This window comes from Pelodiscus sinensis, chromosome 31 (assembly GCF_052426305.1).
Source record: "Pelodiscus sinensis isolate ZL-2025 chromosome 31, ASM5242630v1, whole genome shotgun sequence".
Classification (NCBI taxonomy): domain Eukaryota; kingdom Metazoa; phylum Chordata; order Testudines; family Trionychidae; genus Pelodiscus; species Pelodiscus sinensis.
In genome coordinates this window covers 526,205-550,586 of record NC_143082.1, presented here as the reverse complement: position 1 = coordinate 550,586, position 24,382 = coordinate 526,205, and the positions used below count along the sequence as shown (strand labels likewise).

The 24,382-nt window shown below is 57.2% G+C and overlaps 1 protein-coding gene across 3 annotated transcripts in view; it reads left to right on the top strand.

Annotated features, from left to right (window-relative positions):
- LOC102445048 (LIM homeobox transcription factor 1-alpha-like) overlaps nucleotides 1-24,382 on the top strand; it is a 62,784-nt gene that overhangs the window by 8,729 nt on the left and 29,673 nt on the right. For all 3 annotated transcript variants that reach the window (XM_075902482.2, XM_075902483.2, XM_089774673.1), the window contains one exon: nucleotides 1,791-1,977. In XM_075902482.2, coding sequence (XP_075758597.1) covers nucleotides 1,791-1,977 — 187 coding nt within the window. The remainder of the gene's footprint in view (nucleotides 1-1,790; nucleotides 1,978-24,382) is intronic.

Here is a 24,382-nt window from a genome sequence, read left to right as displayed (position 1 = left end):
AGGGCTCACAAACTGCCTGGAGCCCCACGGGGAGGTCTAGACACTGCCCCCACCATGCAGGCCTAGCTCCCACCCCGCCTCACTCCTTGGGCAGGGCCCCAGCCCCACCCCTGCCCAGCACAAGGCCCTAGCTCCATCCCACGCCTGGGCCCTAAGGAAGAGAAAAGAACCAGGGGCGGGGGAAGGGAAAGGGCAAACAAAGTGTTTATAGAAACTTGAGCCGCTCGTTACAATGGGCGGGGGACTGCGCTCGACGAAGGCATCTCATACCTGGCTCAGCCCACAGCCCAGTCGGCGTATTTATTACCCACGCGCGCACTCCTCTACCTTGGAGCTATCACGGAGGAGCCTTTGAAGAGTAGCCATAGATTTCTGTGATAACGTCCTGGGAAAAAAATCCCTGGAGATCTCGCTATTTGAATTGGTTTAGCAAAGCACCCCTGATGGGGATGACCCAGGCAGAGGCCAGGGAGGCAGAGGCTGGTGGTTCGGACCCAATCTGACTCCCTTCCAAACACTTACTGCAGTTTTCAGAAGTGCTCAGCCTTCAGCAGCTCCTGCTGAAAACAGCCACGCGCAGCCCACGGGCATGTGCGCTCTGCTGTTGGGAGCTTTGGTGAAAACACACCCAGGCTCGCTCGCTCTGGGGGAGCTACCGGGGGCAGATTGCTTCAGAAAATCTTGCCCGTGGTGCAACGGACAGTCGGGGCAGATATCGGCCCCCGGTGTGCTAATAGGATGTGAATACTGAGTGTAGGTGCTGGTTACTCCTGAAGATCCACCTATTAGAGTCCAGCGGGGAGAGTTTTCTGCATCCTACCTCTCTCTTTAGTGGAGGCTTTGGGGGAGGGATTGTGAGGATTCTAAAAACTGCACTGCCTAGGAATTAGATGGCATCTATTGGGGGTGAGCATTTGTATTGCACTGTTTCCCTCTCTCGGTGCATGTACACAATGAATGCTAGTGACCCTGGAAACTGGGCTGCTCTGGAGAGATTCCAGTGCTGCCCAGGCAATTAACAGGACACCCACAGCTAGGTTTGTTACCGCGGGTGGTGCACATTCACACATGCCTTGGTGCATGGAAAAAGTCTGCACCTGGACAGAAGAGATTAGAAACACCTGTGGCAGAGCAGGGCTTGGCAGCTCTTACAAAAGGAAGAGCAACGCCCTGGCTAATGAGGGGCAGCGACCAATCAAGTAAGGGTCCAGGGAAGCTGATTCAGGCTGCCACGAGCCCTCTTTAAAAACCCTGGGGGGAGGTGCCCAAACAAACCATATGAAGGCTCAGAGGAGCTGAGCAGGGAGTGACACCAGCCTTGCTAACGGCTGCAGGGGAGGCGAGGGGCTCCAGCAGGGAGTGTCTGAAGACTCCCTGCCCCCAGGGGCCAGAGGAGGACTTTTTGACTCAGCCCCGACTGGCCCAGGGCAATGGCCCAATGCTCCATTGCTTTGCTGAGGCCAAATGCTGGAACAAGGCGAGTGAGTCTTACGCTGCAGCCCCTAAACGGCGGGACAGTGGGCAGAACAGGGGTCTGGGACCCAGGAGTGGGACTGACCCTGCTTCAGACCATTGCAAGTAACACTTGGTTTAAAAAGCAGATTCACCCACAGACCCGAGGCCGAGGCCCTACTTAACTTCGGCATCTGCCCTTGAACCTGAATTTAAGCAGCCCCTCAGCCTTGTGCCGTGTTTCCTCCCGGAGGGTGAATTTCCCCATGGCAGCGACATCCCCATTTGGAAGCCAGTCCTTCTTCCTGGGGCTCATCTGCCTTTTTCTCCGTCGCCAGGGTCGGACTCCAAAATGAGGGAGGTTTGTGCCGGCTGCGAGACGCCCATCGCGGACCGGTTCCTCCTGCGAGTGAATGAGCGTTCCTGGCACGAAGGCTGCGTGAAGTGTGCCGCCTGTCTCCAGCCTCTGTCGGGCACCTGCTACTGTCGCAACCGGCAGCTGTACTGCAAGCACGACTACGAGAAGTAAGTGAGTTCGGGCTGCCCCTGGTCACGCGCTGGCCAGTGTCTTGGAGGCGGCTGTCGAGGGGGATGCCAAGCAGAGAGACGGGTGTGAGATGGACTGTGCCGAAGACATGCGGCGGGGGCAGGAAGCCGCAGGTCAGGTTGTGCGTAATGCAGTGGGGGAGTTAAAAAAATCAAATAGTGCAACATTACTGCAGGTGCAATGCCTTTCCGCTCGCCCTTCATACCGCTGCAAAGCACTTCCCAATGCACGGGAGGTATTGGGGCATGAGGGGATGGCCACTTGGCTTTCTTCATCAGAGCCTTCACCACGTCATTTCTGTTGTTTTTAATTTCCACGAGGGAGGAAAGGTTGGTGTGTGTAGGACTGGTGTGCGTGAGGTCAAGGTTCTGTTGTACTAAGAGACATCCCCCTCCCGACCCTACACAGAGTAGAGCTTGTCAGAGATTTTGCATTGCGACAGTTTTCCATTGGAAAATGCAAATTCAAAAAAACCGAAACTTTCAACTTTGTCAAAATTGTTATTGAAGAACCATTGACGCGTTTCATTTGATTTTACCATTTCTAAAATATAACCGCTGAAAGGAAGCACTTCGGCAAGGTCGTTTCGCTCTTCCCAGAATGGACATTGTTCACAGTAAGTTCTGAAACCCTGCTGTCTCGTTCCAGTTGAGGACGGACGGGAATGGTGAGATGCCAGAATTTCCCACCGGTTGGCATTTCTGAGCTTCGACCAGCTCTGAGATAGACGAGGCAGAAAGGGAACAGAGGCCGGATGTGATTTGACAGGGTCATAGAGCAGGCCAGTGGTAGAGCTGGGCCTGGAATCCAGAAGTCCCGACTCCCTACCAGCTGGATGGAGCTGCCTCATACCCTGCGAATCATTGGGCATGCCCCAGTGCAGCTGGAGGCAGAACAGCTCTGCTGCAGGCGCATTTGAGTGGCACGTGCAGCAGGGTACCAGGGAATACTCTGAGCAGTGAGCAGCTGGCTCTCCGTGGCACTGGGCCTTGGCCCAGAGTAGCACAGAAGCCCCTTTTGTAGGCGGAAAGGACTGCATAAGGTTCCAGTGCAACAGAGATCCAGGCCCTGCCCTTTGGAGCGGGGACAGCTACAACCCAAGAACTGGAATGTCCCTGGTGGGGAAGTTCAGGCCTTCCCAGTGGCCAGGAGGCTCAGGGGTGGGAGGAGCTGTGTGGTCCTGGGGGGCGTTCCCTGGTTTGAAAGGGGGTGGAATCTCCATCCCTAGATGCCTTTAAGTCCTGGTTTGACCAAGCCCCGGCTGTGATGATTGAGCTTTGGGCAGGGGGCTGGACACAATGACTCCTGAGGTCTCTTCCCGTTCTAGGGTGCTAGGCCGGGCGGAGACCGGGCATGTTCCTTATGTGGAAGGTGTCGTGTGTCCCCCCTCCCCCCGGGCGCTCTGGTGCAAGGTGCACAGTTCTGTTGACATTCCAGGTAGGCTGCAAGGCCTGTCTGTCTGCCCAAGGGGGGCTGCGGAGCCTGGAGAAGGCTCCTGTGTTTGTGCTCTGCTTGGCTGTGGTCGTTGGTTTGTCTCTTCCTCTGCGGGGGAAGCCAGCTGGACTGTTACTGCTCCACTCTGGTTTGAGTGGCGGGTGAGGGCTCTGGGGGCACAGGAGGGGGCTGCTCTGCTAGGCTGGTTCTGGGATTTTTAATTTTGTAGATTGAAGTGAGTTCTAGCGTCTGAACCAATTCCGGCAGGAGCTGTATTGTGTGTAGCTGGAGGCAGACACAGCGTTTCTGTCAAACGAAAGCTCATGGTCCTGTGTATTGTGGTTTAGTCTCTCAGGCTGTGTCTAGACAGCAGGGTTTTGTTTTTAAGTGGCCTTTTTTCGAAAAAACTTCCCCTGCGTCTAGACTGCTGCCATGTTCTTTCGAAAGTATATTGAGAGAACGCAGCAGGTTTTTCGACCGCGGAAAACCTTGTTTTACGAGGAAGAACACCTTTGTTTGAAAGTGCCCTTTTGAAAAAAGGCGCTATGTAATGCAAACTGTGCTTTTTCGAAAGAGCATCCAGACTGCCTGCGGCTCGCTTTTTCGAAAGTTCTGGTTGCAGTCTAGACGCAGCCTAAGGTGCCACAGGACTACTCATTGTTTAACAATAACGGAACGATTTGCGCGTTGTCCACTTGTGAACATCTGTGTGTTTACCCCTCTCGCCATCACCTCCTGCTCCCAGCATCCAGGGACACGAGGGGAGAACCCGAGCTCCATTTACCAGAGACACTGAAACATTTGACTCTCCTGACAGCAAATAAACCTGGAAACAGGCAGGAGCAAAGTGGAGGCACGAAATGGAATACGTTTGGCAATTGACCCCAGGATGAAGCCAGCTATTGGCTAGTCCATAGGGGAGTTTTTACCTCCAATTCGTCTCCGTCAGCAAGACCCACCCTCTGGTGCTGCTGGCAGCCTCTGGAGCGACGTGTGTTCCGTGTCTGTGCAGCCCCGAGCGCAGCGGGACACTAGGTGGCTAGTGGGGTGCCATGGCCGGAGCTCCCGGCACTGCTGTAATACACTAATTACTGTGCACAACAGGATCTCTCTCCCTGACCGGAGTGACCACAATATAAATGAACGCTCTGGCACATCCTGCAGCCCGACATCTCGCCCCCAATTCCCCTGCCCCAGCCCCCAACATTCCCCACTCGTCCCATAACTCACCCACAACTTGCCCCGCCTGTTGCTCCTGGGACATTCCTGGCCACTCACCTGCTCAGCCCCCTCTCCTGCCCCAGGCCAGGCCAGCTCTCCCAGATGCTGGCTGCCATCGCCTGCCCCGGCAATTGCCTGGCTCCCCGCTCCATAGGGTTGACCGGGCTGCCCGACGTGGTGCGGGGGAGGCATCTGGCATGGATCTGGGGCTGTTGCAACTTGGTACATGGGGTCACTGCGCTGCTCAGTGGTTTTCCCCCCAGTCGTCGGGGGCCCTCTGAGATGGGGTCCCCTCCATGGGCTGATCCGGGCTACAAAGAGGTGGCTTGTGTGATCTCTGGGTTAAATCCTGGAGGAGACAAGGCTGAAGCAGGGGGGCTGGAACAATGTGAACCACTGAACCCAACTCTAAGACTGTCTATTCGAGAGAGTCTGTCTGTGGCTGTGTCAGTCTGTCTGTGGCTGTGTCAGTCTGTCTGTGGCTGTGTCTGTCTGTCTGTGGCTGTGTCAGTCTGTCTGTGGCTGTGTCTAGACTGGCAAGTTTTTCCGCAAAAGCAGCTGCTTTTGTGGAAAAACTTGCCAGCTGTCTACACTGGCCGCTTGAATTTCCGCAAGAACACTGACGATCTCATGTAAGAAATCGGTGCTTCTTGCGGAAATACTGTGCTGCTCCCGTTCGGGCAAAAGTCCTTTTGTGCAAATGCTTTTGCGCAAAAGGGCCAGTGTAGGCAGCTGAGATTTGTTTTGTGCAAAAAAGCCCCGATGGCGAAAATGGTGATCGGGGCTTTTTTGCGCAAAACCGCGTCTAGATTGGCACGGACGCTTTTCCGCAAAAAACGGAAAACTTTTCCGTTAAAAGCATTTGCGGAAAATCCTGCCAGTCTAGACGTAGCCTGTGTGTTCAAGAACTCCTAAACAGGAAGAGCTAGGGCCAGCACATTCGGTACACGGCTTCCTCTTATTGTAACTTAAAGCGAGGTCAGAACAATGGGATGTGCCCAGAATGGGACTGCCTCTCCTAAAACCATACCGAAGAGAGACAGAAACACCAGGCAGGTGAGCAGGGCTGGCTGGGTAGCCTCCTTCCCCCGGGACTGCCCAGCCTTGAGCCTCCAACCCCCAGGCGCCCTGTAGGGAGGGCTGGAGCTTCCCCCTAGGTTTGTATGCGGATATAGCTGGGCTGCAAGGGGAAAGTGCACAGTTTGCTGCCCTCCTTACTCTGGCTGGGGTGCGCAGGGGGCAGACAAGCTGTGCACTTTGCTCCCATTCCCTGATAGGGACAGGCGGGGGAAGAGCAAGTAACCCTGGTATGAATCTCGGGTTGGGGGTGTTGGCCTCCTCTCAGACACACAGACACACACCTGCCCTGAGCCTCCCTTAAGGGCCCAATGAGCTGGTCCTGGATTTAATTGAAAAGCGGTCAAGCTAGAGGGGGCTGCAGCCCCCTTGCCCGCTGGCTCTAACCCTGGTGCTGGCCATGACCCATCCCCTGGCAGCCACTGCACAGCCTCTTGCATGACGAGTTTTTCCTGGGGGAGGGGAAAGGCCTTTGGTGCTCTCAGGTCTTGGCTCTGGCCCCTGGAAGGACGGCCACTTTGGGGGGCTGCTGCCCCCCTTTCTTTAGTGCATCTGGCCAGGCGGGAGGAGAGGGGCTACTCCTCCCGCACGGGGCTGTGAATGACGAACCAAAGCTGCAGCCTTCGGGCCAGAGAGGTCTGGCAGGAGGCTGACCCCCGGGTGGGGCGCCCTGATCACAGCTGTGGTCATCCAGCCGCTTTGGGCAGGCGCGTAGCTCCCCTCCCTTGCAGCGGGGGGAGGGAAGCAAACGATTCCGAGGTTACCTTGTTCCCTTATTTCCTGAGGCCCCCAATCGGTTATCGAATGGCTTTGAGCTCTGCCTCCCCCCTTTCCTCAGCCACGTGGCCTGGACTTGGGGAACCAAAGTGTGGAACCTACCCACGGAACCAGGCAGCTGTGACATCAGCTCATGTCACCATGGTCACCCGTGATGTCACAAACACTGCTCTGCATTCTGTACCCTGGAATGAATGGGCAGGAGCAAGAAGCCAAAGGAAAGGTGGAGGAGCAATAAGGGCTAGTGGCTAGAGCAGGGGCAGGACTGGGTGTCAGGACTCCTGGGTTCCATCTCTGGCCCTGGGAAGGGAGACGGTTAGGATAGAGGGTGGGCTGGCGTCCAGACCCCTGGGATTTCCAAACATAGGCCCCCGTGTGACTTTATGTAAATCACGTCCCCAGTCTGACTTTTCCTGGCTGTGCTAGGGAGTTAAGAAATGTGACTAGTGTTCCCTGTGAGCTGAGCACTAGGGTGGCCGCTCAGGAGAGATTCAAATGCCGGCCAGCTGATTAGCGGGGTGCCCATAGCTCGGGTTTTTGTTTCTTCGGGTGCTGCACACCCACACCTGCTTCTGTGCACGTAGAAAAAATTATTCCACCCCATGGATGGAAAAGATTAGAAGGAACTTGACTGTCACCTCCCCCGCAGTGGAGGGGGTCCGCCCAGTTTTGGGGCATTTGTGATCCGTAGCTTGGGGAGCATGGTGCTGCTGTGACAGATGAGAGCGTCTGTGACTGCACAGATAGGTCTTTGGCAGCCGGCGGTGCTGGGAAAAGAAATACACAGACGGCCCCTGAGGTTTTAGGGGGGCTGCCGGGAAGGAGACGTTGTGCTTTGTAAACTTTCCTGGAGTTTGGCAGCCGCCTTTAAAGATTTTTCTTAACGGTCCAATCTTATCTCCTCCGCGCTTCAGAAGAGAGAACACAGCCGCCTCCCTGGCGGTGACGCAGACGCTTGGCAGCAAGCAGGGACAGCAATAAAAATACCAGGGCTTGCCCACTTCCCAGGGTGGGTTACTCATCAGAGGGGAGCCAGATGCGGCTGCAGCTGGTCATTTCTCAAGGAGAGGGGACGCCACTAACATCAGCACCTCCTGCTTTGTGCCACCCGGTCTCCAGCACCCCTCTGGTTGGCTGCGGTTCATGCTCATTGCAGGGTCTGGTCCCCGCTGGGAGATCTTGCAGTCTGGCCCTGAACTCCCATTGCAGGCCAGAGAAGGCCTTCAGAGCTGTTGCGGCCTCCAGGGGTACGTCTACACAGCAGCGTTATTTTGGAGTAACTGCCGTTATTCCGAAATAACAAAACGCGCCTCTGCCCTGCCAGCCTGTATTCCGAAATGCTGGCGAGCTGGAGGACTTAGTGCTCCGACTCCGGTAACCCTCGTCTCACAAGGAGGAAGGGGAGTGGGAGGGAGAGCCTCTTCCTTCGGCTTCCTGCCGTGCAGACAGCGCCAAGCGCCGAGTTAAGCCCTTTCCACTTCAGCTCCGCCATTGACACAGCTGAAGTGGGAGCGGAATTCGCTGTAGCCCAGCTGTGTAGACGTGCCCACGTTGTCCTTCTGCACTGGAGCCATGCTCACGGGAGGCTGTGAGACTCCTAGGGAAGCCTGGGGACGCAGCCTGACTTTCCCACGGGCTGAGCTCCTTGCAAGTTCTCAGCACAGTTGTGTCTGGAGCTTTTGCAGGCCAGGAGCCCTGTGAAGTGAAGGAAAATGGTGCTGCTTAGCCCCCTAGCTCAGGGCTTGTCTGCGCACTCAAGCTGTGCACCTTTCCCTGGAGTGGGACAGCTAGACTGGAGCAGCCCCTCAGCCAGCGCGGGTGCAGAACGGAAGTGAGCTGTGCCGGGGTGAGGCAGCTGGATTGCTGCATTCACACTTGGGGCAGCACCAGCCTAACTTTCCAGGACACAATCACGCCCCTCTGACGTAATCTCACCGCCCAGGTACTGTGCCGAGCCTGTCGGGACCCACGTTTCCAAGGGGGTGATACTCATATGGGGGCCCGGTGCAGGAGCTTACAAAGGCCTGGAGTCTCCCCAGCCCAAAGAATCCGAACCGAGGAAGGCAAAGGAAGCTGGCTCCCCACATCTCCGTAACCGACTCTTCGGGGGGGTTTTAAGTAGCATTTTTTTCATCCTCTAGGTAGAGCCTGAGTTAGGTGCCTAAATACAGGTTTAGGGTTTAGGTTTTCAAATGAGTGTTTGGGACGCCCCCAAATCCCATCTGTTCCTCATTAGTTAGGCCTTGGAATAAGTCGGGGGATTTTTGAAAAGCCCCCAATTCCATTTTCAAGAGGAAAGTGGGCACTTAGGAGCATTGGCCTCGGGCACAGCAAGGCTTTGGAGAACAATTCAGGCCAAGAGGCTCTCCTCCGGCTGCTCTTTCCAAAGGGCTCTAACGTCCAACCTGCATTTTCTAAAAGCGTGTCCCAGTGCAGCCGTCTTACCTGCACCGCACACACGCAGCCCAGGGCCAGTGGTTTGGCCAGGGGACGCTCCATGTCACCAGCTGGACCATGGCTGTGGTGTGGAGACCCAACGGGGAGACCCGTCAGCGCGTCCCTCCTCCTGAGAGCTGCGCATTTGGAGGAAAATGCTTTAATGGCAAGATAAGCCAACAGCTGCAGCTGAACATGGGGGAGGGACGGGCTGTTGATCTGGAGATGAAATGTTAAGCCCGAAGATGGATGTTGCTCTCCGGTCCCTACCCTATAAAATCACAGTCTGAAGGTTTTTTGTAAAACTCGCTCTTCCTCTTTTGCTTGGGGCCTTGCCAGCTATTCCAGCGCTTCCTTCGGGCACCTGCCTTGTAAACCCTGCTCCGTGCAGCTCATGGACATGGTATCAAACAGCAACAGTTCGGGGGGGAGGGAAACACTCCCTGCTGATGATAAAGTGGCTGCAGCGGCCGGTCCCGGGCGCCTTGTTTACTTTGAAGTTTGTTTTCTGGGATGACAGGCAGTGCGGGGGAGCTGTCAGGAGGGATCTGAACCGCAGCCCCGCGCTGGCAGGCATCCGTCTCTCCTCCGCGCTCTCCCACTGCCCATGCGGAGATGATTTGCTTGTCCTCTTCAGAGATACCGGCTGAACTCGGCTCGAACCTGCCTTGCCAGGCACTCGGCGGCTCTCACGTGACCGGTGCAGCTGAGCACAGAGCCGGAGCCCCGGAAACCCCGCTGCGGCCCCTGGTCTTGGCTCTGGCCTCCAGGCCTAGAGCAGGCTCTGTGGAATTTCTCTGATGGCGGAGAGCCGGGGACAGCCAACCAGCCGGCACGTTCCAGTGGGTGACTTTGCCCAAGCCCCCTCTTGGGACCTCGGTTCCTCCCTTTGCGTTCTCAGGGCTGTGGCCTCGCGCAGTGCCTGGAGCTGGGGGACCAGCTGGATGGGCAGTGGGGGACAATGGATCCGGCATGATCTCACCCAGAGTGTCCCTTGGTTCCTAGCCGGCTGCGTAGGCAGAGCGGGGGGACTGTGAGGCGGGACTGGGGGGCATTGGCAGAGAGGGGCTGGGGAGCCCAGCTTCCTTTGCCTTCCTCGGTACGGATTCTTTGGACTGGCCCCTCCGTTCCCTGGGACGACGCCAGGTCTTTGTTAGCGCCTGCCCGGGGACTCCCCTGGGAAGGGGGTGGGTGGGACACCCTGACCCAGAGACAAGCGGAGAATGAAAGGGGGGCGCAGCACCCCCCGGCTGAATACTGCAACGTCCCATGAGGGGGAGGGAGGGGACTGGGCACCCAAATGCCTGGCATTCATCCTCTGCAGCATAGACAGCCTGGGCAGGAACTCCTTGTATTCCAGGAGGGTGCAGTGAGGCGGGGACCCCAGCAGGGGTGGGAGGAGTGTGGGGGGGACCCTCGCTAGAAACCACTCCAGCAGTATTGTCCCACGCCGCCTGTGTGCTGTTGTCGGTTGGGGCCAGGTGGGACCATTGTGCGTTAGTTTCCCCAGGGACGCCAGGAGGCCCAGATGCCAGGGTGAGAGGCATTAGCTGGGGAACAGGGAACCAGAGGGAAGTGCCAGAGAGCTGATCCTCATTGCTCAGGCACACTATCTGGGCCCCTGGCATCTTCAGTCTCTGGTGCTTGCGGGGCGGGGGGAGCTGGCGCTCAGGGGCCTGGGAGTCCACGGAGGCCAGAGCTGGGCCGGCAGCACGCGCCAGCCCCGCCACTCCTCCCTGCAGACCAGGTTCCAGGCAACACAATGACACCCCCACCCTCCCGCGCGGCTCAGCTCCAGGTGACTGATCCGGGTTCACACGTCTTGGCAGCCGCTCCCAGGGGCAAGTTAATGTTTAAAACCTGCGTGGGAAGGTTCCCCTGTGGCACAGGGGAGAGACGGCCGGGGGATTCGACAGCGGTGTGTGGTTAACAGTGGTCGGGGGTGTGGCTAAAGGGCACCACCAAAACTTATCCAAACCTGCCGGCCCCGGGGGAGGAGTGCGCCGGCCGTGGGAGGTGTGAGTTTAGCGCAGGGTTTCCTGTGCTGCGGGGGGGGGGGGGGTGGGGGATTTTTTGTGCACTTTTTTTTTTCGCTCAACCAAGATTGCTGTGGAGTCCTGTCAAAATTGTTCAAATTGGGCCCTGCACTCCCTAAAGCCGGCCCTGCCCCTGTGCGTCAGAGGCTGCGACTGGGCGACAGGTCGCTTGCTGATTCCCTGCTCTGTTCACTCCCTCTGAGGCACCTGGCACTGGCCACTGTCGCAGACAGGACGCTGGGCAAGATGGACCCTTGGCCTGACCCCGTCTGGCTGCTGTTAGGTTCTTACGTAAAGATCTTCCTCGGGTCGTCTGTGGGTTGAGGGGACTGTCCGAGCTGGGGGAGCAGGGGCTCTGCAGGCTACAACTGCGGGCACGGAGCTGAGGGCTGCAGAACTTGAGAGCAGCATCTGCAGAGCTGTGTGTAGGGATCCCAGGCAGGAGCTTTCATGCCCATTGTGCCGCCTGTTGCTTACCCGCCTTGCTACACTGACGCTCACCCGCCTGCCCCAGGGTTACTCAGACTGTCATCCCTGCTGGGCCCTGCACTGCTGGGTCCCTGCCCCACTTTGGGGCTAGAAGGAGGTAATGGGAGGGGACCATGTCCAGGAGCAGGCAGGCAAATGACATCTCTAGCGGCCTGGACAAGGCAGTGATGAATGAAGCCCATCCCCTACCTCTCGCAGCCCCTGCACCAAGGCAGAGCCAGGTGGCTGGGGAAGTGGGGAGGAGATAAGGAAGCGCCTGTTAAGGGGAGTGGCGGCTGGTCTGGGAGGAGGTAGAGAACCACCCGGGACTTGAAAAGAGGTCGCCAAACCCGAGGTCGTGTTCCCCCCTTCTCCCGGCCCGAGGTCGTGTTCCCCCCTCTCCCCTTCTCCCGGCCCGAGGTCGTGTTCCCCCCCTTTCCCCTCTTCATGCCCTCAGAGGCCCAGGCTGCTGTCTCCATTTAACAGGCAGGGAATTGCACTGCTGAGAGAGGTGACGTGGGTCACGTGGCAAGTCAGTGGCAGTGGACAGAAGGAAACCCAGGAGTCCCGGCTCTCACTCCTCTAATCCACTTCCCACCCCAGAGCAGGTCTTGAACCCAGCCATCCCGCCTCCCAGGCCTCATGTGAAAATGCAGGATCCCACTATGTGCTTGTGCTGCTGCGTTCCTATTTATATCAGTCGCTGCTGTTCATAAGAGGTGACGTCCTCGTGGCAAATGAACGTTACCCCATTCAGGCTTTTGTCGCTAGCAGAGACCCAGGCTGACTGGATTTCCCCTTGTCCGGAGCATTTGGCTTTTCCCAGCAATGTGAGGGTGGGGATGATGGGCTGTCTCCTGCTGTGAGTGAAGTGTGTGTTGTGATTAATGATGTTAATTACACAAAGCTATTCCTCGCCCGTTCACACTGCTCCCTGTACTGGTGGATTCACAGAGCCCAGGAAATTAAACAGTAACTTCATAATCGCTGCAAAATGAAAGAAATATGCAGATGTGCCTTGAACATGATTAAGAAACACGCCGCCATGCACGGTCCGTTCCCAACTGCTGTCGGATTGTTTTCTCCGCGCGGCGGGATGGAGGGGGGCGTTCTCGTCATGGTAAATGATCTCTCTCGTATGATGAAATGGAACGGATTGATCTCGCCCTCTTTTTGGTTCTTTTTTCCCACCCCACTTTGTGTCCCCTTAGCCTGAGACTTTCTGTATAGCGTTTGTCATCTGTGCAGGTCGGTCTGTCTGTCAGATCGCACCCACATCTCTGCCAATAGTTCCTGCCTTCCAGCTACTTGGGTCGGTCACTCTGTGGGGACTGAGGAAACCAGTGTGGCTGCCTCTCCGGGTGTTGTCTGGCATCCTGCTTAAAACCGCGCCCCTGCCCCTCTGCTGTGAAGTAAGAATCTCAGGGAAACTTGGACGCAGCCCCTGGGTTCCCAGGTCTTTCAGCCTCTGGCAAGTCCTAACGAGTGGGGCTGGGTAATTACAAAGAGATGCTACAGGAGAGGCCAGTCCCAGCAGAGGCGGGATTCTACCATGGCACATGCCGGACACGCTGTTGTCCCCCTCGGGTAGGGACCTTTTCCGTTGCCAGCTGGCATTCCCAGGAGGTGAATCAAGGACTGAACGAGGCCTTGGTCCTGCTTTGACTCTTCCCTACCCGGAGGCCGACACCTCCAGGCCTTGGCTTCAGGGCAGACTCCACACCTAGGCCTTGTGCAGAGGCTGTGCACAGGGGTCACTGTCGCCCTGTTTGAGGCTCTGGCTGGCCCCTCTCTCTGCGTCTCCAGACAGGGTGGATCCCTGGTTCTTGGAGTCCTGCTTGTCCGAGGGCCTGTAAAAGCCGATCTGCTCCCAGGGCAACGTATGGGAACCGCTGGATCAGTTCATCCAGCATCATGGATTCGCTGGCCCTGGCCACTGGATGTATTTCTAAGCTATCTGCTCTGGAATAAATGGGGCAACTCCTCTGGGCTGTGTTAAGCAGGCGGTCAGGTGAGATCCTCACCAGGGTCCCTTCTGGCCTTTGGGTCTATGATCCACCCCCGACCGGCTCCGTTCTGTTGAGGTGGATTTTCCCCTCGCTCCCACGCAGTCTGTTGTCCTTCCTGTAGGAGATGGCAGAGGCGGCCGCTTTCAGCTCAGACGCCAGACTGCACTGCAGAGGGACATGGACGGTAGGGTCAGAAGGGTCCGTCCTGCTCGTTCTCTGACTTCCTGCAAAACTCCGATGTACCCAGTCATTTCAGCCCTGGGCCGGCGGCTCCTGGTTGAGCTACGGTGGATCCAGGCCTGATTTAGCACTTCCACTGACAGAGAATCCCCCCTTGGCAAGCAGCCGGGCATTGGGAGGTGACTAGCCAGCCTGCTCAACCCACACAAGTGACACCCTTTGACCACAGTGGCAGCGTTAAAATGGAACTGTCTCTCTGTCATCGGGTGGCTGGCTCCTTCATAGGCAGAGCTTGAGTCCTGGCAAGACAAGTGTTCCTGACAGAACTGCTGGCTGCAGGTGCATGCAGGGCCCCGGAACGGACAGCAGCTGCTGCAGGGGTCCCTGGGGGGGGGATTCCTAGTGGCAGAAAGACCCAGCTGGAGGTTTTGTTTTCCTTTTGCAAATTGTTGGTTGGTCAGACCCTAAAGGTGCCCTGGGACAAGGGCTGAAGATGGACTTTGGGCACTGCTGGTAATTCCAGTGTGGGTGGGGTTACGCCAGTGACGCTAATAGGCTACACCCGTGCCAGACACCTTTGTTCCTGTTTAACTGCGCCCACACTCGGGGTTGTATTGGAGGCCCCTTTTGAGTGCAGGGGAGAGAGGGACCCCTTAGCTGAACTAATTTTACTCGTGCCACACTGTGCAGAGCAGGCCTCCAAGGGGAAAACAGTCAGAGGGATATGAAAAAGGTTTCCAGATTAACAAAGAGGAGAGAAGAGTTGGACAGAAAGGCGTTGGAGTCCAAACTGGTAAAAGGAAATGCTTTGCCACACAACCCATGATTAGCCTGGGGAACTCACTGCCACAAGATGTCAGTGTGGCCAAGTGCTCTGCAGAGACCCAGAGGGCACCGGGGGCTTATCTGCACAGGGAAATGAATGGGCGCAGCTCTTCTAGAATAAGAGTGTAGAATAGCTATTTTGCTTTACCCTCACACCCTGCCTTGTTTCAGATTAACTCTCCCCCATGTTTCACCAGGCTTTCTGGCGTGGCTGGGACCGCACCTGCCTCATCGCCCAAGCCCTGACCTCTGGCTGCCGGGGCTCGGCAGGGGACTTGCCCTAGGTCAGCTTATCCCCTTGTTGCCTCCTGCAGGATTTCTCACGCCTTCCTTGTCTGGCCCAGAAGGGGAGCGGGTGATGCAGGGCCCGATCCAAACCGCTGTCCTGTGAGCAGTAAGAGACAGAGCTTTTCCGCAGAGGACTAGGAGGGGTTGTCTCGACTCTCTCCATGGGTGGCGTGGTCCCTGCAGGGCTCCCTGCTGCAGCTCCAAAGGGGTAGGAAATGCTCCGCTCCGGTGGAGGAGGCTCCAGGGGACCTGTGTTTGGGAGCTGCCCCAGTCCAGCCCCTGGGGCTATTGAGGCTGCATGCATCTGATGGCGCCCTGCGACTGGGGTCTGGCTGCGAGGCCCAAACAGCCAGTTCCAAGGCTGGGGCAGTAGGAGAGGCCAGGCAACGGTTCCATGGGGGCATTTCACCCAGCACCGGGGTATCCCCAGGGCAGCATTTCGTGCCCTGCTGGGCTTGAGCTGCGGGGGGAGGGGGAATTTCCCTTTGTATACAGGTTTGCACAGCTCCCCACACGCCACTGGCAGCATTTCGGTTCAGGGGTGCAGACAGGCCGGCTCCTGCCAGTCTAGCTCGCAGTGAGGACTCAGCAGGAGCGTTTTGGTGCCGTGGAGGGGGCAGCAATGATTTCTAAACGCACGGGTGTCGGGCAGGGCGTCCTTAGGACTGCTAGGCCCACGCGGGACTGTTAACCTGCTGCCCTGTGCCTGCTGGCACGCGGGAGGAAGGAAGCTTTTGGAGAGCTGCGGTTTTATCCGCGTCAGCAACACGCGCAGGGAATGTCAAAGCAAATTGTAACTTGGGGCCTGGCGAAGGCAGTTCAGAAACGGACAGCTCCGGCCTGGGGCCGGCACGTGCCGGGAAACAGCTTCCTTCCCCGAACGGCTCGCTCACGGGTCAGCGGCCGCACCTCCCCGGGCAGGCGGCCGCTTTCAGCTACCCAGCACTTCCCTCCACTGTCCCTCTGGACTATGAGCTCAGTAGCAGGCCGCTGATGGGGTGGGCGAAGGGGGCAGCTGCCCCACGGCCAGTGATTCAAAGGGGCCTGAGGCTCCAGCCACCTCAACAGCTACAGCGGAGCATCAGCCTGGCCCCACCCCTTCTGCCCAAGACCCCGCCCCTTGAGGGAGCACGGAGCCTGGCCCCACCCCTTCTACCCAAGGCCCCACCCCTTCTGCCCAAGGCCCCGCCCCTTTCCAGGAGCAGGAGCTGACCCCCATACCTTGCCCAAGGCCTGGCCAGACTGTCGGCGCCCTGTTAGGACTGTAGCTGTGGCGTGTGCGAACAGTGCAATGGGGTCAGGAGCACAGAGAGGGCACTAGGTGTGTCAGCCTGTCTCCTAAAGAACAGGGCCTGGCTTTCCCGCCCTTCGCCTGCCTGGGCGCTGGAGCCAGGGCTTGCACAGTCTCTTCTCCCATGGGACAGTGGACGTCTGACCCGGGCATCCGAGCATGCCCATTGCCAGCCGCTCTGTGTCTCAATCAGACACCAGAGGGCACCAGTGAGGGCAACGGCCCTGGAGAAACCAGGGTCTGAGGAGCCTGGTAAGTGGCCAGGGCTTGGGGAACGATGCAGCCGCAGGGCGTGGGAGAAATTCCATAGTGGAGCAGCTCCAACCTGGACAAATGAGTGATTCAGCGCTCACTGCCCATCCGCCAGGGCTCAATTTGCGATCAAAGGGTGCCAGGCACAAGCTGGTTTGGGTTTTTTTTACTTTTCTAACTGAGCTGCCGGGCCCGGAGGGGCTGGGGCCCAGGCCTGGCACACATCACGCACTGGCTTCCCCCTTTTGAGAAACCAGAATCTTCCGAGTCCCTGAACTCTCTCTGGGTCTGGCCCTGCCCCATGCCCTGCTCTGCTGGGGTTTTGGTTGGAGGGAAATGGACAAGGCTTCACTGGACGATTGTTAGCAGAGGTACCGTGATGGGTTTGCAGTGACCTTTCACCCCATCTGGGTATCAGTCACCTTGATGAGTCTTGTGCCAGTTTCCGTCTGTACCTGCCCCAGAATCCCAGATCAGCCCCTGGACTGGGAGAGAGGGGCACTGGCAGGGCAGTGGGTGAGAGGAGCCCAGGGCTGGAATAGCCAGGCTGCAGGTCAGGACTGACTCAGATCAGTGTGTGTCAGGGCTCCTGGCCATGATGGGAGGCGGTGGGAGGTGAGGACTGAGAGGCACCAGCATGGCGGGGGTGGAGGGGACTGGCCTAGCAGGAGGTTACAGGTTGGATCTGAGGAGCGGAGCTCCAGAGAAGCAGGTTTATAGAAGTTGAGCTGCTACAGTTATTGCATTATAGCTCCCTGAAAACCCTTCTCTTCATAAACGTGACTGACAGAAAACAACCCTCCCCCCCAAATAACAGAATGTAACCCCTGAAACTTACGGCGTTTCCTTCCTCCAGAAACTGGTCTAACATCCCAGACGCTGATAAGAAATAACAAATGATGAATTCGGTATTTTAAAACAAAGCCTGCTTCCCCAGGTCTGTGCGGGGTGGGGTGTATGACTACCAGTACCTCCCCCTTGCTGACATGCCTGAGGCATGGCCTCTCTGCCTTCTCCGGGCTTCTTTCTAGTTAGGAAACAGCCTGGCCCTTGGTTCCCGAGGGGATTTTGCTCCAGTAGAATCCATGGCTCCCTTTTAGGAACACACACCGCGGTTAAATTGGAGCAGGGAGTGTAATGCAAAGTCTGTGGGTCTAACGCCAGCCTCCCTGCTGGGTCACTAGGGCTTGCTGGGCCGGGCTGCTTCAGAAATGCATTCTCCCTCTCGCCTAGTTCTGTCTTTCGCTCCGTTCTCCTTCCCTGGTCCCTTATTCCCTCTTCGAAGAGGAGAGCTCCCAGCTTGCTTTCCCTCTTTCATCTTCGTTTCCTGGATTTAATTTTTCCTAGGGGGTTAATGCTTATTCATAGCATCAGAAGCCAAACAGCTGATAGTGGTTCATGGCGCCAGTAACCCCTAAAGGTGTGAGTGCAGCCACATCACTGAGAATTGTGCCATAAGGCTTGAAATAAGGGCTCCTGCAAGCATGGTGAGGCCCAGCCCGGGCGGGTCCGTCTCCCAGACAGCAACACTCCGAGGTAGCAGTGACAGGTGGTCTCTGCCCTGACGAGGTTACAGTCTAAACAAAGGCCAAATTATTATCTGAGGCCCAGAGAGACTCGGGGCCTCAGCCAAAAGACTGGACCCCGGGATCACCGCAGAACAACCACAGGGTCATGACTCCATTCATTTGCCCAAGGGTGCACAGGGAACCTCTAGCGGAGCTAGGTCTCCTGAGCCTCCGCCCCTTCCTCAACCCTGCAGCCTGCCTCCCTCTGGCCTGCAAGGGCTCACTCCTCTCTCCCGTTTTGGGAGCAGCCAGGTCAGGTTTGGCTGAGGTAGAAGCAGAAGATGCTTCCCTCCTGCCTGCGCTGACTTTGAGCCCCAGGGGGGTGTTTTCTCAAGCACAGATTCCTAGCCGCAGGCCTCCAGCCTCAACCTGCCTGTTTCCACCGATGTCCCTCCTCTCCCCTCCTGGCTCCCCTGCGGCCTGTCTGACCGGAGTCCGCAGGGCGAAGCCCCAGCCTGGCAGAGGCTCTATTGCCAGCCCGAGCCATTCAGCAATGACTCACCCCCCGCCAATAAGGTTGGTTCCTCAGCCATTAGGCGCCTCGCTCTCCAGCTGGTCTCCGCAGTGGAGAGGGCCAGAAACTGAGCGCTGTTTGAATGGGAGCTGAGAGTTCACATGACACCAGAGTCCAGGGCTGGGGCTGTGAGAGCCATTGTGAGGCTCACGGGTGGATGGCAGCACTGGACGTGTTTTCCTGTTTCTCTCCACGGCCCACGTTGCAGGGTGGCTGCTGAGTAATTCGGCACAGCCGCAGCTCCAAGAGGATGCTTGGCATCCGGGGAGATCGGTTCCCCATCTCCTCTCTCCACAGCCAGCCTTCTCCTGGCTGCTCAGCTCCTCAGCTGGGCACCGACACCAGCCGCTGGAGCAGGGCCCTCGGAGAGCTCAGAGCGCCAGTGGTGATGGCCCTTTTGTCCTCTCTGGCGGTGATCCTGGGCTCTCTGGTGGGTCCCCAGCGTTGGCTGCCTCCACACCTCTGGGGTGCTGATGTGCCTGGGCGGTGGCAGAGCAAGGCTCCCTCCTGCCAGCTGATGCACAAATTCCATTATCAACCAGATCCATAAAGCGCTTCCAGCTTTCATTCCCCTTGTAATGTGATTAACCCTGAGTGTGGTTAATGACAGTTTCCCTTTCCTAGCTCTGTGGCACGGTCATGTGTCTGCCTATTATACAGCTTTATGCGGGTGTTTCTGCTGCACTGGGAGAATCTCCCAGTCACCCCGGACTATTCCCAATGGCTCCATCTAAAATTCTTCACAATGTCCCCCCGCCCCGTTAGCATGACCACTGTGTTCCCCGCCCTGCACAGAGCTCAGCGCTGTGATTCCCTTTCTCCCGGGCCCTGAGACAGCCTAGGCTGGTGCTCTGAAGCACACGGTTCTTTGTCCCACACTGTTTCTGTACTAGAGAGACTCTAGCCTCATGCTGCAGAGCGTTCCCTCATCTCATAAACTCATCAGCAAGTCAGGCTCTGTGTCTGGGAGTTGTTTCCTCACCACTAACACACACTGGAAAGAACCCAGAAAGCTAAAGAAAAGTCTCATTAGGGCACCCTGAGTCTCCAGCCAGTGCAAGGATGGATTCACCCTCGCTTCCAGCGTCATTAACTCTGGACCGTCCAAAGAGATGCGTTAGCTCCGTGGGTCTCAGCCAGGGGCGCGCGTACCCTGTGGGGCATGCAGAGGTGGGCCAGGAAGCACATCACCTCATCCACATTTTTGTCTAGTTTTACAACAGGCTAAAAGCACCAACAAGGTCAGTAGGATTCGAATTCCCTACGGCCCACTTGTTGGCGCTGCTCTCTGTGCTAGTCCCTGGAATGGAAGTACAATAATTACACTAGGAGACTTACCCGGCGTTGCCCTGTCCTGGGGCTGGGGGAGTGGTGAAGCAGAGAGGTCTCCTGCCGGCACTCCTCAGGGCTGGGCCGGGGCCAGGGCGGGGAGCACAAAGGCCGCTGCTGGCACTCTCTAGGCCTGGCTTTTGGGTGAGAAGAGGAGTGCGGAGGCCTCCTGGCAGTGCTCTCTGAGTCCGGAGGGTGGGGGGGGCATGCACACAGGCCAGTCCCAGCAGCGCTTCCCAGGCCGGACCAGGCAGGGAGAAGAGGGAGAGGGGCTCACAGGTCTGCCAGCTCGGCCATGCTGGGTGGCCCGGCCGTATTAGGCTGGCCACCTGTGGGTCATGGGAGGGTGGGGCTGCACTCCCTCATGGTGCTGGCGGGGTAACAGCAGTAGGGCCGGCGGGGCTTTCTCCCCCCGGTCCAGCACTGGGACTGAGGGCTGGCGGGGGGGGCACTTACCTGGGCCAGGGCCCACTGAGATGGAAAGACCCATCCCCAGCTGGCCACACCTTTCCTGGTGCAGCTGCCTTCAGTGGTCACTCTGCAGTACAGCTCTCCCCTGCGCTCGCTGCTCCCTGTGTAGTATCGCGCCCCTCCGATCAGCCCCCTCCCTTTCCTTCTTATGGAAAACAATCAAATTCCAGGCCCAGCCCGCTTTCCGGCCACAACCAAACCCTGACTTGGCTTTAAATTAGGAGAAGTGGAAGCTGCCTACCCAATTTGGTGGTCCTAGCTGTTACCGTTTAGGAGGAGTTCTTGAACAAACGGACAGAAGGGTGGACTCACAGACAGACAGATGCCTCAAATAGAGCGAGAGCTAGTAAGGGTGAGAGCACTTCTCAGCACTTCTTCAGTAACTACACAGGGGCACGGTGGGATTGTCACGTCTTTTGCAAACAAGTCGTTTTGAAGTGAGGTGAAGCGTGGGGGCCGCAAGACAAAACAGACTCCTGCAAGGGACACAGTGGCCTGAAGAGTTTGAGAGCCTCTGCTCTGGCTCCTACAGGGACTAATGGGTGCTGTTCTTTGGCCTGTGCCATGCAGGAGGTGAGATTTGATGGTGATGAGGGTCCCTTCTGGCCTTACTGTGAATTTCCACCACTGCCGCTGCGTCATGACTAGTGCTAACGTCTGGAAAGCCACCTCAGACAGGTGTCCTCACGGGGCCCTTTACAAAATGTGAGGCCCGTGCATGGGCAAAATAACGGAGCAGCTGATCCAGGACACGTTTATTAAAGGAGGGTAACATAATGCCCGTTAGCATGGGCTTATGGGAAATTGCAGCAGCACGGGAACGTTTTTAAAAGTGGGCGTGCTGAGCCCCTTTCCCCCCCATCTATCTCCACCCACAGCTGAGGCAGGGAGCAAAGCCCCTTGCATGTGGGCAGCAGCTGGGAACTCGGGTGCGAAGCTAGCAGCAGAGGCCCCTGGCGTACAAGGAATCAAAGTGGGACTCCAGCATGTGGGGCTGGCAGGAGAGTCCCCCGTGTATGGGGCCGGCACAAGGGGCCCCAGGTGCTAGGCCAGATGCTCCGGGGTGCTGTAGCACCCCCCCCCACTGCTAGTCTCTCAGCACTGTGCTTGATGTTCAAGTTTGGTTCATAAAGGTAATAGTGTGGAGACCCTGACATTCCTGGATGGCGTTTTACTTGGCATTGCATGGCCACCTGATTCATAAACTAGAATGATACAAGATCTGCTCGGGTTCAATGCGTTTCCACTGCAGCACGGTGGCCGAAGGCGTACAAACGGGAGCGTCACGAGGAGTGAGAGGCTACCTGTATGGGGCACCGGCACAGCCACTGGGGGCAGTCGGGGTGTCCACCAGCTGACAGCTGGAGACGGTTCAGAGAAGAGCCAGGCAAACGATTAATGGGGCTGGAAACCCTCCGGAGCTCCCTATGTAGCGTCTCAGAGAGAAGGTTAAGGGCCGATTCGGTCGCCCTGTGGAAGTACCTACACAGGGAGCAGAAATCTGATAATAGAGTGAAGTTGAAGTCCGAGAAATTCAGCCTGGAAATAAGGCACAAATTGTGAGCAGGGAGGACGTTTACCGATGGGAACAGGTGCCTAAGGGTCATCCAGAGGGATGTTTTGGTTTGCTCCAGCTCAAACCGGAAATACGTGGCCCACGTTGCACGGAGGTCAGACTAGCTCGTGCTAATGGTCTCGTCTGGCCTTACAAGAAGGAAGGTGCAAATCCACAGCGGCTTGGTCCATGCAGAAAGCTGCACCCACGTAAAAGCAGGCATGCCATGTAACCGGTGAAAACGCCCCGTGCGGATGCTCTTAATTCTCTTTAGACCTGGGATTTAGCAGTGGGTTGCATTTAGATCAAGACGAGTTCTGGCACAGACCTGTCCTTACAGCAGCTTTCAGTTAAAAGCCTCGTTTAGCTAATGTGGCTCCCGTTATTGTGGTGTCTGCACACCTGAACCCCCTCTGGGAAGGGGGCGGGGCCAGGACACTGGGTTTGCATGATTACAAACCTGGCAACCCTAACCCCTTCCTGTAGCTGCATCAAAGGAGAGAGCACCCGGGAAAAACATGGACCTCGGGCAGCCCTACCTGTGAGGCAGGGCGGTGCTACGGCTCCTGTTTGTGCCACACCGGGAGTCTGTGGTCAACATGGGAATCGAATCAGGTCTCCCAAGCCCCAGGCTAGCAGCTGTAACCACTGCACCACCCTTTCTCTAGCGTATCCCCTTGGCTTATCCTAGGCTCTAGATCAACCAGGAGGCCGGGATCTACCGGTGGATCTTGCAGCCTCTGACAGGGGATCCTGGCTGGTTTGGCCAAGAGGCTGTCAGGTGCTGACACTTCAGGTGCCCCTCTCAGCACGGCCGTGCTGCTCCTGCCCTTTGCTTTGGAGCTGCCCCGCCCCCCAGGAGCCTCCTGCTTGCTGGGCAGGGCAGGGTGCTGGTGTCTGGGTGCCCCTTCTCCCACTCCCACCCTGCAGAACGGGAGGGGGTGTGTGTGTGTGAGAGAGAGAGAGAGATGCGACAGGGCTGGGGATGGAGGGAGTTTGCTGAGCGAGCCCGACTTAGCCCCACTGCACCACCACCCAGGAGCCACCTGTGGTGACCAGTGTTCAGTGGAGCCAGCTCTGAACCCCTGCCCCCGTCATGAACCCCCTCCTGCACCCCAAGCCCCTGCCTGAGCCCCCTGGACCCAAACTCCCTTACAGAGCTTGTACCCTGCACCCCAACTCCCTGCCCCAGGCTCAGCTCAGAGCCCTTCTCACACTCCAGATCCCTTGGCCCAAGACCAGAGCCTGCGCCCCAACCCTCTGCCCCTGCCTGGTGGAAGGGAGGGAGGATGGAGTGAGCAGGGCCAGGGCCTTGGAGAAGGGGCGGGAAGGAGGCAGGGCCAGGGTATTTGGGTTAGGGGTGGATCCTGGATTGCACTTCAATTCAAAAAGTGATCTCATACTTAAAAAGGTGGGAGACCCCCGCTCTAGAGGAAGGGCCCCCAAGAACTGGCTGTGGCATTTCCCCAGGAAAGCTGGTGCATTGGTTGCCGTTGCCATCTTAGGGGGAGATGTTTCGCAGGTGACTGGAAAGGCTCCGGTCCTGGCAGTTGGACGTGGGGAGGGACGGGGCCTGGTACCCGTGGTCACTGCTGACTCTTCCTTCAGCACTGCTTTACCCACTTCCCAGCGCCTCACCGCTTTAAACCAGAGAGAGACCCCAGAGTTTAATTTAAATCACGTCTCCCAAGCTTGTTCTTTTCTCAATCAATATTGCTTTTTGCATCATATCTAATCTCTTTTTTCTCCAAAGTAAAATTTAATTAAATAATTCTAATGAATGTTTAATGATGTTCTTTTGTCATTATTAAATCTGTAATAAAAAAGAGTCTGCAGCCCCTCTGCCTCTCCCTCTCGCCCCCACCCCCCTTCGCAGCCCCTCTTCTGTCTCCCCTCCGCTCTGACATGCACTGTCCTGCTCACGCACTCGCTGCCCCCCCACTCTGACAGGGCTGGCATTCACACCCGAAAACAGGAAATGAGAAAGGGAGAAAGAGGATATTGAGTTTGGATGCTATCTGGGTTGGTAATATCACCCCTAGCTACTGCGGGGGGGAGGAGCCCTTCCCCACACAGCGCATGCTAATCTAACCCACCAAGGCTGTACAGAGGCGGCCAACGAGACAACACAAAATCAATATGAATTGATAACACCAGCTGGAAACTCACACACCTGGAGCAAGCAGCTTAGTGGGCTTGTGCTTTGCGGACTGGAAAGCGGGTGGGCGAGCAGAATGCAGCAGGAGATTTGTCTCCAGGGAGGAGAGAGGGAACCGCCAGCAGGCGCAGTCTCTCTGGGGCGAGAGAATGGGACCAAGTTTTCAGAGGCCCTTTCCAGAGAGAACTGGCTCTCTTGAATTAGAGGTGCCTGGCTCGGTTCTGAGCACCCATCCTCTGGAGCCTGGACCCCTTGCACATGCCTCGTGCTGGGCGCCCTACATCTCTGGTCCCTTTGAAAATCCCTGTCTAAGGTGCCCAGGTCCCTGCTGGCAGGGACAGGCTGCACTGATCTGGGGTTGCTACCGACAGTTCCGTCTCCCAGGGAACTTCCCGCCCAGCTAGAGAAGTTCATAAACATTTCCTGACAAATTGTGGTTTCTTCAGCGTAGACATTCCCCGCAATGGAAAACGACTGTCCTGATGGCAGTTACA